The 14,336-nt window shown below is 47.9% G+C and overlaps 2 protein-coding genes across 4 annotated transcripts in view; one reads left to right on the forward strand and one right to left on the reverse strand.

Moving 5' to 3' along the window:
* Positions 1-943: 943 nt before the first annotated feature.
* IRF2 (interferon regulatory factor 2) overlaps positions 944-14,336 on the forward strand; it is an 86,171-nt gene continuing 72,778 nt past the window's right edge. Inside the window, exon 1 of one of the 3 annotated variants that reach the window (XM_039253836.1) lies at positions 944-1,105. The gene's annotated coding sequence lies outside the window, so the exon portion shown is untranslated. Of the gene's footprint in view, positions 1,106-1,481; positions 1,504-2,531; positions 2,612-14,336 lie in introns of those variants that run through there. The other 2 variants (XM_039253838.1, XM_039253837.1) reach the window with 2 other exon arrangements.
* On the reverse strand, positions 1,342-2,565 carry LOC120246367 (basic salivary proline-rich protein 4-like). The gene is made up of 3 exons (XM_039253835.1): positions 2,329-2,565; positions 1,598-2,179; positions 1,342-1,359 (listed from the first exon to the last, which is right to left on the reverse strand). The coding sequence occupies exons 1-3, from the start codon at positions 2,563-2,565 to the stop codon at positions 1,342-1,344; spliced, it is 837 nt and encodes a 278-aa protein (XP_039109766.1).

A 14,336-nucleotide genomic window follows, 5' to 3' on the forward strand; every position in this document is an offset into this window, starting at 1 on the left:
CTCTCCTGGACCAGGCACGACGAAGACATCTTGAAGTACAGTTAATTCACACCCTCGCGCATCTCTCCTGCGGGAAAGTAACTTCTGTTGCCCTGGCGATAGCTCGGTCTGGAGTGTGCTGCTGACGGGGGTAGGGGAAGGCCTCCTTATCGCCCCCCAGCAGAGCGCCAGGTGGTGCCAGAGATGGGAGCATCCTTCAAATGGTTGCACCGTCAACTACTGATGAGGGTTTTCAAATAAGGTTAAGGGCGCCAAGTCCTCGCTTAGCCCAGTTCTTGAATTCATATTTAAGTGACGCTGTGTCTTCAGCTCCTTTTATTGCTTTGAGGCGGGCGGTGCTGCAGAGTGAATTTTCCTCCACTCGGCGGACCGCGGTGCTAAACACCACTCACACCTGCCCCGCCAAGTGGACGGCGCCCTCCCGGGCTCCCCCTGCCGCCCTCCCCCTCCTTCCTTCCCAGCATTCAGGTAACCCCGAGCGCGGAGGGAGGGGCGGGTACCTGCTTTCCTCTCCCACAGCCGCGAGCTTCGGGCCTGAAACGACGCGGGGTCCCGGGACGTGCCCCCCACCCCGCCTCGAGCGTGAGCGCGGCGAGTGTGAGCGTCCCCGCGCGCCAGGAGCCGACTCCCGAGCGGCCGCTTGTTGCTGCCGCCGCCGCGCCGCGGGGAAGTGAAAATGAAATTGACTTTTCCGAGAAATGATGAAAGCGGCGCTGCCCGCCAATGAGCAGCCGCGGCGAACTTCCGCACCTCCGGGCCGGGCCGCTCGCGCCCTCCCTCCGCCTCCACCTCCCGGTTGCACAAGCTCGAAACAAACACTGGGGAGGAAGGGCGGAGGGAGGAGGGCGGAGGGGGGAGGCGAGGGAGGGAGGGAGCCAGGCAGGGAGGAGGGCGGGGGGTGGGGGGATTTCCAGCCTCGGCTCTTCGCAGTTTCCTCTCCTTGTTTTGCTTTCGATCTGGACTGTTCTCAGGCAAGCCGGGGAGTAACTTTTAGTTTTGCTCCTGCGATTATTCAACTGACGGGCTTTCGTTTCCATTTCACACACCCTAGCAACCCTTAAACCTTGCGGAATTGTATTGGTAGTGTGAAAAAGCACACTGAGAGGTAACATTTTTTTCAAATAATAGTTGTGACTGTGCGTGTGTGTTTTTCTCGAGGGCATGTTTTGAGGACTGGAGGGGATGTGTGTGTGTGCGCGTGTCCTGATGGTTTGACACAGTGTTTTGCAGACGGAGAATGCTGGGGTTCATAAATATTAATGCCGATGTTTGGAGGAACGGTCGGAGCTCTTATGGATCATCTGATTTTAGGGGAAGCAGGTTCTGCTGCTGTTGCTGCTGCTACTGGGGCTGCTGAGGCTGCAAGGAGGCGGAGGAGGAGGTAGAGAGGGAGGAGGAGGAGGAGGAGGAGGTTGGTGGAGGTTTAATTTCACTTTTGGATTTGCAGATGCGGAGAGGTGGCTCCATGGACACAGACCTGCTCTGTGTGATTCTGCGCCTCAGGTGTTGTGTGTGTGGGTGCAGGTCCGCCGGAGTCGGGCCTCCTTTTAAAACAACATTATCGTGTGCATGTGTGTGCGTGTGCGTGTTTACAGACGCCGTGGCCACCGGATCCGAAGGAGGGGAGCGGGTCCTTCTCGGGGTCCGGCGGCGGCGCCTCTCTCCCGGCAGCTCCTGCGTAAAGAAGCCGGAGCCCGCCGTCCGCCCGGCTGCCTGCGCCCCGCGCCCGGCGCCCCGGCCGGGAGAGGCGCCTCGCGCCGCGGCCGGAGGAAACTTGGTGGGGGCGCCCCGCGGCGGGCCCGGGGCTCGTCCGCTCGCGGGACTCGGGGAACGGTCGCGGGCGTCGGGTGCCAGCGGCCGGAGGCGGCGGGCGGGCTCCGAGCGGGGGTGGGCGCCGGGCCTGGCCGGCACGCCCGGCTTCCTGGGAGCTGGGCCGCTGCCGCCACCGCCGCTCCGGAGGGACGCCGCGACCTCCTTCCCGCCGGCCAGCGTCCGGCCCGGCCCCGGGGCTTTGTCGCCGCACTTGTCCAGGCGCGCGGGGGGGCTCCGGCGGCGCGTCCCGGGAGGGCGCCGCGCGGAGGGGGGTCATCCGCCCCGGCCGCGGCCTAGCGCCGGGCGCCTCCGGGTCCCCGCAGGCGCCCCCGGGCCGGCCTGGCGCGCTGGGCCTGACCCGCCTCGGCTACGGAGCGGGCGAGGTGGGGGCGGGGAGCCTCCGGGGACCGAGCGGCGCCCCGCTGGCAGGCGTGGGGGCGGGCGTCCCCTGGGGGTCCTCGGGCGCGCGGGCCGCGGCGGGGTGGGGACGCGAGTGCCCGCCCCGCGCCCTCCGACCTCGCTCTGGGCGCCGAGTGGCATTCGCCCGCCGGCCGAACGTGGTTGGTGCGCGGCCGTGGCCGCCACTTCCTTTCCGCCCCGCGGGCCGGGCTCGCCCACCGAGCGCTGCCCGCCGCGGCCAATCGTGGCGCCAGCCCGCCTGCGGCCGCGCTCCGTGCCCCGGCCTGGGGGCCGGCCCCCGACAGGGGCTCGCGGAGGCGCCGCAAGTCCGAAGGGCCTCTGGATGTAACTCATCCCCTCGCCAGGACGCGCCGGCATCTGTCTTTGGCCCCAGGTCTCGGTACGTTTGCCGCCCTGCCCCCTTGCCCTGTTAGAGGGGGAGCCGGGGAGGAGGCTGGCAGCCCGAAGCGGGCGCACCGACGGTGTTCCGGGCACCAGGTGAGGCGCCCGGGTCCGTGGTTGGAGGCACACGCCTCGGTCACCAGCTGCAGACGTGCCCCCCTGGGGCTGGCAGTCGACGTTGCCACATATTTGCGGCGTGGCTTGCACTCGTTTTCAGTCCCACGGTAGAGTGTTTGCAACTTGGGGACATTTTTACCCGCTCCGTTCCTCCTCAGCCCCTCCCTCCAGTGCGGGCGGAGGGTTGTGCTCCCTCGTCCTTGGTCACCGGTGAAGAACAAGGCAGTCCTTCTAAATGAGGAAAAGGGCTGGCATTTGCCTTCCGCCACTGGCCTCCCTGTTGCTGTGACTCGGTCGGCTTTTGATGAATGGCTAGGGAGGGTGGAGGATAGTTACATTTCCTGTTGTGGATTTTCAGGAATCACCGAGACTGCTGTCAAGCCTGCAGTCGTTTATTAGCTTTCAGACCGATTGCAAATAGCATTGGAACTTAGGAGCCTGCACCTTTTTTGGTGCTTTTCGGGGCAGGTGCAGACAGGGGTCTGGTGACAGACTGAGTTCCAAAGGTGGATCGGCTTGATGGTAGACAGACGCGCGCTGCCTTATCAGGACCTGGAAGGTGATCCCTGTTTCACGTCAGCGTGCACACAGATTCAGGATTCTCTACTTTTCTCAACGCCCATCCTTCCTGTTTTGGACGGGAGAGGGATGGAAATAGAAACCTAAAAAGTGTTTGGAAAAACTTGTCTTTGCTAAGGAGACCTCGGAGATGGACCATTTAGAAATTAAACTGGCGTTTCTAAGGGGTAATCTTGGAACATCGATTGATGGATGTGGCAAAGTCCGGAATGTCGCTGTAATTAGTGAACGATTATAATTTATAACCCAGCCTGTTGTGTAAGAAGTTAGATTTTGGCCTCTTAGATTTAGGAGTCCTGTTCCGTGATGGTTTGTAATTGCTTCTTAATATTAAACATTTATATATTTCATCCTCCCCGAGTTGTCTTTTTTCTTTTGATCTTCAAAAGTTCAAGATAATTTTGCCTATTTCAGACCTGCCCGTAAAAATGTCATCATAATCAAAAGTAAGAGTTTGCAGTTAAATTGGGAGCAAATTATGGCAAAGAGATGGTTGTGCTAAGCACAGCTCTATGAATGTGGTCCCACTCTTACTCTGCTTTCTGAAGTACTGTTTATTAGGCAAATATTCAATATACTAACGCTAGTTGAGGATGTTAAACTTACAACTGGTAGTGGACCATTTGAGACTTTGGATTTTAACTTTAGATGTGCATCCGTTGTTGTTTCATGGTACTTTTGTACGGACGTCGTACTTTCATTCCTAGGATTATCGAATATAAACTCTGTTGTTTCTAGAGCATTTTCACACAATTTCCTTTTGACAGAGAACAGAACTCTAAATGGGGTATCTGGGACACGGTTCCGTTTTGTGCTTTATACCAAAAAGGGCTCAGAGCAGATAAAGGACTTTATTGATTCATTTAATAAATATTCGTGAGACATTCACTCTGCATCAGACACAGCGCTAGGCTCTGTGAGTTCAACTGGGAACAGGAACACAACTTCCTTACCTTCTAGAGAAATTGCCTTGCAGTTGGTGAGCTGGTAATACACAACGACAAGGTAAATAACAGTGATTACCTTTTGGGGTTAGTTCTGTGGAAGGTGATAGTAATACTTCACTGCATATCTGATAGGGTTGCTTTGGGGAACAGATGAGGTACTGTGTATGAAAGAAGGTTGCGTAAGTTACAGCAATCTACAAGTGTGTGAGGCCTTAACTTTCAGAATTCTGTTATTATTATTAATGTGGAAAAGCCAGGAAATCACGACTGTGGATTAAACACTGACTTCCCCTACAGAATCTTCAGCAAAAAGGGATTTACTTCTCCTGCGAGTATATGGATAATGGCAAGGAATTAAACACAGAATAGCTATTTTATGTAAAGCCTGAAAGAATTTAACAGTGAAATAGAATGTCAGTGAATTTTTTCCTGTCTGAAGAGAAGTTAGATGGTATCCATGGAGACCAAATGATATGGAAATAACAGTGATTGGACTGATGTATTTTCTCTCTCTCCCCAACCTTTCTCCCCCACCCCACCCCCCCACCACATATATCATAAATCTTCTCAGGCTCAGTGTGCTTTAGTCTGAATTTTCTTCACCATTGCTTCAGACTCCTGACTTCGTTATTTTTATTACAGGTATGCCCCTAGCTGATTTTAGTATTTTGTCATAACATCTTTAATGGGAATTGGGTAACTTTCATTTATTGAATGCTTACTGTGTGCCCAACACTATGTATGTGGAAATAAATAAAATAGACAGATAGTATATATTTATAAACTATGTAAAAGTATATAAAGCAGGGGCACCTGGGTGGCTTAGTTGGTTAAGTGTCCAAGGTCATGCTACCACAGTTTGTGGGTTTGAGTCCTGCATCAGGCTCTGTGCTGACAGCTCAGAGCCTGCAGCCTGCTTTATATTATGTGTCTCCCTCTCTCTCTCTCTGGCCCTCCCCCCTCTCAAATCTCTGGCCCTCCCCCCTCTCAAAAATAAATATTAAACATTTTTTATGTATATAAAGTAATACATAAGAATAATATAACTACTATGAAGTGTCAAGTATACTATATGCTATACAGCATGGTAATATATATTATTATAATAAAATCAGTTCTTCTTTTTGTCTGTATGGGATACCATGTTCTTCTCACCTGAGATAGGACGTCAGGGCTTTCTGCCCCTGTGTGCCCTACTTTGTCCTGAGTATGATCAATATTTGGTGAACAGTCTCTGCCCAAGGCAGGGTTGAGGGATGGCCCCCAAGGGAGTGGCTGATGGGAATGAAAGTGAGGAAGTTTGAATAAAAATTGATTTTTCAACAAAGATTGATAAATTATAGGTTCCAGACTTAAACCTGAAGCCAATATTTTATATAAAATACCTAGGGAAATACCCAAGCAGGAAGTCCCGCCTTTAGGCACTGGGTGCCAAGCTCTATATGCTCTGTAATTTCATAATGTAATGAATAAAATAATACAGTTGTCATTGTAGAGGACTCCGCCAAGCCCCTTGGGCTGCACCTTCAAACATCCTTTCTGAATGATTTTCCCCCCTCTGTCTCTGAAATAAATTGTGTTTACTTAGGAAGACTTGAATTCCCATTTTTATTATTCAAAATTGCAGAAGACTTCTGGTCAGAACTCCTGATTGACTTGGGAGAAATAGCATCAAGTCTGGTTGATCTGATTCTGGCCTGAAGTAGAGAGACTTGACGTTTTAGACCCCAGGCAGCCTTTTTAAGATCAACTCCTGGCTCCTAATCTTTGTGAGTTCTGAAACTAGCCCAGAACCTCTGTTAATATCAGTACCTTTCAGTGCTGCTGGGGATCCGAGGATCCAGGATATGACCCATTGGAGCAACCCTGAGGCCGTTATTGGGTTGAATGAACACAAACCTTGTATGCTCATATCATTAATTTATTACTTCTTGACAACCAGCTATGCTCAAGGCTCTCTGGGTAGTGGAAGGTGCATGAACTCTAAGTGTCTGGAGGCCTGAACTTGACTTTGGGCCTTTTTATTAACTTCCAATAAGTGATCTCCCAATCACTTCTGCTTTCTGGACCTTAGTTTTCACATCTATAAAATGGGGCTGCATAGTTCTATTTTCTTTGGGGTGAGGGGCTTAGATATGTATTAGCATCACCTGGGGGAGGAGGCTTTTAGAAGCCACGGGGAATTTTTGGAGTTAAGACTATCTAAAATGCGTTTTTGTCTTTGATTCTTTCACCCGAAGAACCCCCATCCCTGCCCTCATACAAGCTTTGATATCCACCAGGGTCTCTTAGATCCCTGTCCCGCAGATGTGTGGGCCTTAGCAGGGGTGGAGAAGCACTGAATCACGGATCTCTCTTCCCAGGGCCAAATCTTTTATTTTTTCATTGACTCAGAGGCCACGCTGTGTAGAAAGCAAGCACAGGGAACCTGTTTTCCACATTTTAGACTGGGCTTTCAATCGGGAGTTCGTGGTCACTCTCAGCTGGCTCTGCTCTTGTTGACCTTGCTTGTCATACGAGACTGATATTGGGGTTCTGACTCCTTTGAATGTTCCATTCTGAAGAGGCAGGCAGGACTTGGTTTGATGGCTGTGTCTCTGTCTAGGAAGGGCATGAAGAATTAATGGGTTTGTTTTTTTGTTTGTTTCTGGAGTATTCAGCTTTGATAAACAAGAGAAAACTGGAGTCAAGCAAAAATGTCTCTTCTGCCTTCTGCCCTCTGCATGCTTCATTGTCCCCATTTTTATGAAAAACACGCTTGTGCAGTTCTTTCTGAGGAGGGATTCTGAGCATGTTTATCTCGAGGGCAAGGCTGATGTAGTTCAACAAAATACCTTCGTTTGGGATTTTTTGTGATAAAGTTCTCTCCAGTTTTCTTAATCCAGTATTTTTTGAGAGTTAACTGCTTGCTCTATATTCTTTGTAAATAATTTCTCTTCAGGCATACTTAGCAATCTGTTGCTACACTCGCCCACTCAGTGCGATAGAAGGAAAGATGAGCTTCCAATTTAATTTGTTCTTGTTGAGCTAATAAATGTCAGGTTTGTGCGGGATCTAAAGAAACATCGTATAGCTAGAATACAGGGTCCTGGCCCTATAATCTTAGAATCCTGCTGACTTTTCCATTTCATGAAGTTGACATTTTTGAATGAGAAGGGACTGCATACAAATTTCTTTTTTTCAAGTAATATCTCACGTGTTATTTTTGAAGAGAGCTTATTTTTTGGTTCTTCTTACCCTAGAATTAGTGAACAGGGTGAGGAAAATTAACACTGGTGAGAACAGTGTCCTAACACCTGGGCAGGGTGTCAGTGGGTACACGGATGGGTGGGATGGGAGTGAGAGGGAGGTGGAAGGTGACAGTTTGGGGGGGATGAGGTGATGAAAAAGAGAATACGTGTAGAGTGGAATAGTGCCTCCTGAGTTCTTGTGTGGGCGAGAGAGCGAGAGAAGGCGGAATCAGGCAGGTGGATTTTCTGTCTCACTACAGATACCACTGAAGGACTTTCGGGGTAGCAGGGAGCACGTTGGTAGTTAATGGATAGTGACTCAAGGGCAAGTTGAAATACTGGAGGACCCACCACATCTGACCTTGGAATGAAGGGTTTTTATCCTGGGAAGGGAAAGTCTGATGGGAAAACCACTGGGGCACCAGCCAACTTTAGGCAAGTGCATCGGAGGTTGTGGACAGTTATCTCTTGGGCTTGGTTGAAGCCACCTTAGAGGTAGTAGTGCAGGAGCCAGAGTGGATGGAGGAATGGATGCCCCCGCTTGAGACCTCAGACTCCATCGAAAATTGCCTTTGGAGGCAACCACAGGCTCTGAGAGAAAGATACATGGCGATAAAATTTTTTAGAAGTATCAAAACAGCTCTCTGAGACCCATGCTGGTCTTCCTTGCTGCTGTTTTATTCTTGTCAAGTTGTAGGAGGTGACCAGGGATCAGGAGATCAGAATGGGCTACTTTGGCGTTTCCCCGAAGAGTAACTGGCACAAGTTAAGACTGAACCATGCGTGCGGAAGCCGGGTCCGGCTGGTCACTGATTTGGAAACTAAGCACTCTGCATTGCAGTTGAGATTGGACATTGCAAGGAACTTTCTGGAATTCTATTTGGTGTTACATGCTTGAAGCTGTAAAGATGTTAAGCTCTCTGTTCCAGTAATTCCACTTCTACGAACCTAGTCATGTGAAGTAACCAGAAACAGGACAAAGATTTATGTACAAGGATGTTTATTGAATTAGCTTTTGTCACAGTGAGAATTTGGAAACAACCTAAATACCCAACAATGGGAATACATTTAAGTGAATTATAGCACATCCAGACAATGAGTACAGATAGCTTGTGAAATTCATGTTTTTGCACTTAATGATGGAAAAATGCTTATGATGAATGTTGAGTCGAGAAAAAGAGATACTTAATGGTGACTGTAATTCCATTTTAAAAATGTATGTGTGTATTTGTATACACACATCTAGTTTTTAAAGAAAAAAAACTAGAAGAAAACATTTGAATGGTGGGATTGAGGCTGTTTGCTCCCCGCCCCCCAAAACACTTGTATTTTGCAAATTAATATAACAGCACCACTGGCTTCTATAATGAGGAAAATATTCTCAAGACAACTCTGTAGTCCCCTCTGACCTCACCTCTGATAAATGTAAGATCAAGATATTGCCGAGGGGGGTATTACATGTGGACTTGGCTGTTCTTGAACTCTTTCTGCCTTGACGGATGGAGCCAGGCTCTAGAATCCGGGCTTTCCCGGCCAGGGCTAAGAGATGCCTTGTCTGGATTTGCCTCTTGCTACTTGAAGTCACTGAGAGTGACAGCTCCTCGGTGAGGGTGGGACACGCTGATTTGTCGAAAACTGTGGGGGCTCAGAGATGTTACCTCACTTCACAGATACGTCCTTTGTGTGTGTGAATACTGCAGAAGCAAGACACTGGGGTAAAGGAATTCTTTATCGATCTCCATGGCCGGGTCAACAGCCAGAAGGATGTTGCAGCGATAGTCACCCATACCTAGAGCCTCAGGTGATGCTGGGAAGACAGGCGGAATCTGGGTGTGGGCTACACTCTACAGTCGGTGCCTGAGCGACTACCCCTCTCCTCAGCTAAGAGAGAAACAGAGATTGGGGGGGGGGGGAACCCAACCACCTTTGCTCCTTTGAGAGGGAACGGAAAGGACCCAGGGTTCTAACCCTAACCTTTTGGAACATAGGGTTTTTTTCTAGAGTGTTCTTAAGATCTGACTTTCATTCCTTTTGAAATGTCCTGGCACCCTGGGAACTTAACATGGGGACCTAGTCCAGGCTGTAACCAGTTGGCCCTCTTGAGCAGATAAGAGTTAAATTATCCTATTGGATCAGAGCAATTAATTTAGACAAATGGCTACAGATACAATGTTCATGGCATGAAAAATTAAAATGTTTCTCGGGGAAGTGGATGCAAACATTCCCTATCTTGAAGCACGCTTTTATGTTAAGAGATGAATCACTGGGTTCTACTCCTGAAGCCGAGACTACACTGTATGTTAACTAAGTTGAAAACAAAAACATCTCCTATCTTTATATCATATACATTCTCTGTCTTTATGTTGCATACATTCCTGTGTCATGGGTGGCTGAAGTGGCTCACAGAAGCACCGAGGAATCCAGGGAAGTTTTATTTCCTCACACAACAACCTTCATTGGAGAATGACTTTTAGTCGGACTTAGTCAGAGTGTGCCTGAGGACTTTTCACAATTGCAGAAGCCCAAATCCCTTCTTTGTGTCTGAGAAAAAATTTAGTTTTGATCCCTTTGTAGATAACTGGAGATATTTTTGGATTGTTGCGAATTTTGAATTGTTACGGGAGGAGCCATTCCCGCTTCAGAGGCAGAATACTGAAGCACAGCTTGAAAGAAAGACGAGTGTTGATTAAGACACCTGTGTCCAGTACAAATAAAACATGAGCCACATGCATAATTTTTCATTTTCTGGTACCACGTTAGGAAAGTAAAAAGAAAGCAGTAAAATTAACTTTCATAATATTTTATTGAGCTTAGGATGGCCAAAATGTTATCATTTCAACATGTGATTCATATGAAATTATTAATGAGGTCATTTAAGTTGTTTTTTTTTTCCCCCATACTGAATCTTCAAGGTCCAGTGTGTCTTTTACAAACCTGTGTGGCACATTTGAATTCAGCCTGGCCACGTTTCAAGAGTGCAGTGGCCACATGTGGCTGCTGTGTTAGGTGGTGCAGGATTAGGATATGAAGCAAGATGTGAAGAGAAGTATGGAGAAAAGTTGTAATCGAGGACTAAACCTCGCAGGACTGAGGGAGAGCAGATTTGAGTGGTCATTGGGCGATTTGGTCATTTGGTGATAACTGTTTGAACCTCCCTGCCTCCCCGCACAAACCCCACCTGAGCTCTTCAGCCGAAGGTAATAAAATGCTCCGAATTTCTTTAGAGGTGACCTACTTCGATGGCGATCAGTCACAAACACCTTGAATCTTTTCTAGCCTCTGGAACTCTTAAGAAAATAGTTGATTCCTTGGGTTTTTCCATTTATAGCACCTACATGGCAAGTTATTTGTGAGCTTGGGATCGTGTTATATTTCTTTGCATTCCACACCAGTACTTGATACGCAGTAAGAACTAGATAAATATTTGTTGGTTTGATTTTCAGCCCTGAAGCAAAGGTTAGCTCAGAAGGCTGAATTCCAGTTCGGAATGGATGACCCAGATCTATCTACTTTGTGTTAAAAACCAAATGGCGTCTGTATTGAGCACATAAGCATTGAGATTTGTCACTTTGCATTAGGATTTGTCAGTTTGTATTAGGTGTTCAACATTTTGAGGGTGAAAACTTGTTTTTTCTCCCTCCTTCGTACTCAGGACTTGACAGAAATCTTACCAGTCCCTTCTTTTTAAAAAATATTTATTTATTTGAAGAGAGCACATGCACACTAGCAGGGGAGGGGCAAAGAGAGGGAGAGAGAATCCCAAGCAGCCTCCGAGCTCTTAGTATGGAGCCAGACACGGGGCTAAATTCCATGAACCATGAGATCATGACCTGAGTTGAAGTCAGGAGTCAGTCGCTTAACCTACTGAGCCACCCAGGCGCCCTGTCCCTTTCTTTGACATTGAAGTTCCAATGAGCACACTAACAGCTTCCTGTACATATACATAAGCTGTGTTCACTGATAAACTGGAGATGAGCACTTGGGAGCTGCTACTTTCTTGGTGGGTTAGTCATTGACAATAACTTTATTATTAACAAACACTTAGCCATAACGTACATGCAGTGAAATTCTTTTAAAGTCAAGTTACAATAGTTTACAGTTGCCTTCATTTATTCCCTTTGACTGTAATTGTTGGTTTGAAGCAACAGACTTCTCCAAGAGCCAAGGCAATTTATTTTTACTGAAGCCTACCTAAGAACTGCTTAGGTAGCTTTTCTCCGCGAGATTAAATACGACCTTCACTGAATCGTGTTAGCAGGGCCAGCAGCTAGAAAAATAAAGACTAAACCAAACCTTCAGCAAAGAAATTCCCAGCTGCTCAGTGGGTCCGAGCTTTTCTGATTGGTTTCTGCCAATGAAAACACTGTAGATTAGTTTTAAGTGAATTCTAGTAGGTTTGGGGATTTGCAACTGACAGAAGAACAGGAAAGTATAATCTCACTTTAAAATAGTAATCCTGAAGGTAAATCTTTATGGACTCTTTTTTGGGGAATGTTGGGATTTTGTTCGTACGGGAAAACTTAACTCAATGTGCACTGTTTAGCTGACCTTGAAAAGTTAAGGTCCTCGGGGTAGAATGGAGACAGAGAAGTCAGACATGGGGCCGCTGCCCCCAAAGGACTTGTGGGGGTGTCCAGGGCGCTCCCAGGGACCAGCACCGACAGCATTGCCTTCCTTTCTTCCCTCCATTGGGGGATAAACGTAGAAATGGGGCTCCTGCAAAGGAGGCACCAGGAGAGAATGTAGATGAACTGCTCTTTCCACTTTTGGGTGTGGGTTGTTCATAATTGGTCATGCTGGTGATTCGAGAGGTCTGGATGGATTTAAAATAGTATAGGAGAGGATTTGCCTCTCTTACAGGTGCTTTTCTTTTCTTTTTTTAAATGTTTTTATTTATTTCTAGGAGAGATTGAGAGAGAGAGAGCGTGAGCAGGGGAGGGTAAGAGAGAGAGGGAGTCAGACTGAAACAGGCTCCAGGCTCTGAGCTGGCAGTCAGCACAGAGCCTGACGCAGGGCTCGAACCCACAAACTGCGAGATCATGACCTGAGCCGCAGTCGGACGCTTAACTGACTAAGCCACCCAGGCGCCCCTTACAGGTGCTTTTCGTACATTAGGTCTTTAAAACAGGTTTTGTTTTTTTTTTTTAATTTCTTTAAAGTCCGGTTGCAGTTTGGGTTGAGATGAGCCATTCCACAGGAGCAATGGACTATTTTGATCATTGAGTGATGTATTTCACGGGTTAGTAAACTCAGTGCTAACTCTGTGGAGAGGGAGGTGCTAAAAGGTAAAAAAGTCATGAGCTTGGATTTGAGGTAGGTAGGCAGAGGCTATAGCCATGAGGATAGAGCTGTAAGGATAGAACTAATTTTAAAGCCAGATGAAAGAGAACCAAGCAGTCAGGCGACTAAGACCCCAGTTCTGGAAGGTGCTCTTGGACATGTGTCTTGGAACTTCTAGAGTCTTCGCTGGGCCACATGGCGTCGTCTCAGATTGTAGGCGAAGCAACAGTGCTAATGTGACAAAATTTTGGCCGGGGGTACTCATTTTATTTTCTAAAAGACAGATTCTTCGATCCCAGGCATGGAACAACATATTGCTCTGTCGTTACTGTTGTTTTTCTACAATTCTTTCCATATTTCGTTTGGCGTGTAGAATTCGACTGTTGTCTGGTGTCTTTTGTCATTCAGGAAAGCCATGTGGGTAAGCCCTGATAGCTATCTCTGACACCTACTTCCCTTTCCCTCGAGATAGACACTGTAGCCCACAGTGCTGCCAATTAATTTTACTTCTCCACTCTCTCCCCGGAGATCGGTGCTGGGAGAATCTAGCCCTTTCTTTGCACGTCCAGGAGAGGCTTTGTCCTCACTTGGTTTGAGGCATCCTCATCATGAAGGGGAAGTTGGCCCCTCCTTAAATTGGAAAATCCTCCCTTTGCCTCTGTTTCTCTTTCTCTCTTATTCTTCGGGTGTGTGCGTGTGTGTGTGAGTGTGTGTGTGCACACGGGTACAGAAACGCATGCACGTGCGCATTTGGCCAGTGAATACTTCAAGCTGCCTGGAATCAAAGAATAACTGTCATCCATGGCAAGACTGAGGAAACAGTGGGGCAAGCGGTGAATTCATAAGTGCCTGTCTTCTTACTTCTTTTTATTGTGGTAAAAGTTACATAACATAACATTTACCTTTAACAAACATCTGTTAAGTATAAAATCCAAAGGCTTTAAGTTACAGTGCTGGGCATCACCACCGTCCACCCCAGAACTTACTAATATCTCAAACAGACACTCTGTACTTACTTTTTTAAAATTTGTTTTAATGTTCACTTAATTGTGAGAGAGACAGAGCACGAGCAGGGGAGGGGCAGAGAGAGAGAGACACAGAATCCGAAGCAGGCTCCAGGCTCTGAGCTGTCAGCACACAGCCCGATGCGGGGCTCGAACCCATGAACCATGAGATCATGACCTGAGCTGAAGTCGGACGCTTAACTGACTGAGCCACCCAGGCGCCCTGAAACTCTGTACTTAATTAAACGAGAACCCCGCTGCTCTCGGTCCCCCCGGCAACAACCGTCATACTTTCTATGAATTTGATCACTCTAGCTACCTCATGTGTGTGGAATCCTACAATATTTGTCCCTCTGTGACTGGTTTTTTGTCACTTAGCAGAGTGCTGTCCAGGTTCATCCATGTTGTACCGTGTGCCAGAACTTCATTCCTTTTTAAGACTGAGTAGTATTTCCCATAGTTTGTTTTTCCACCCATCTGTTGATAGTGGCCTGGATTATTATTATTACCAGTTGGCTGCTGTGAGCAGCACTGCTGTGGTCCCTCCTGTGAAAGTATCAGGCTGG

Source organism: Hyaena hyaena, unplaced genomic scaffold (genome assembly GCF_003009895.1).
Source record: "Hyaena hyaena isolate Hyena2069 unplaced genomic scaffold, ASM300989v1 scaffold_467, whole genome shotgun sequence".
NCBI classification, from domain to species: Eukaryota; Metazoa; Chordata; class Mammalia; order Carnivora; family Hyaenidae; genus Hyaena; species Hyaena hyaena.

Excerpts from the sequence above, each read along its gene's own strand:
- LOC120246367 (XM_039253835.1), bottom strand. The coding sequence starts at position 2,565 with ATGAGTTACATCCAGAGGCCCTTCGGACTTGCGGCGCCTCCGCGAGCC. Across the intron at positions 2,180-2,328 it reads CACTCGGCGCCCAGAGCGAG|CCGAGGCGGGTCAGGCCCAG; the intron begins GTCGGAGGGCGC and ends CCCGCTCCGTAG.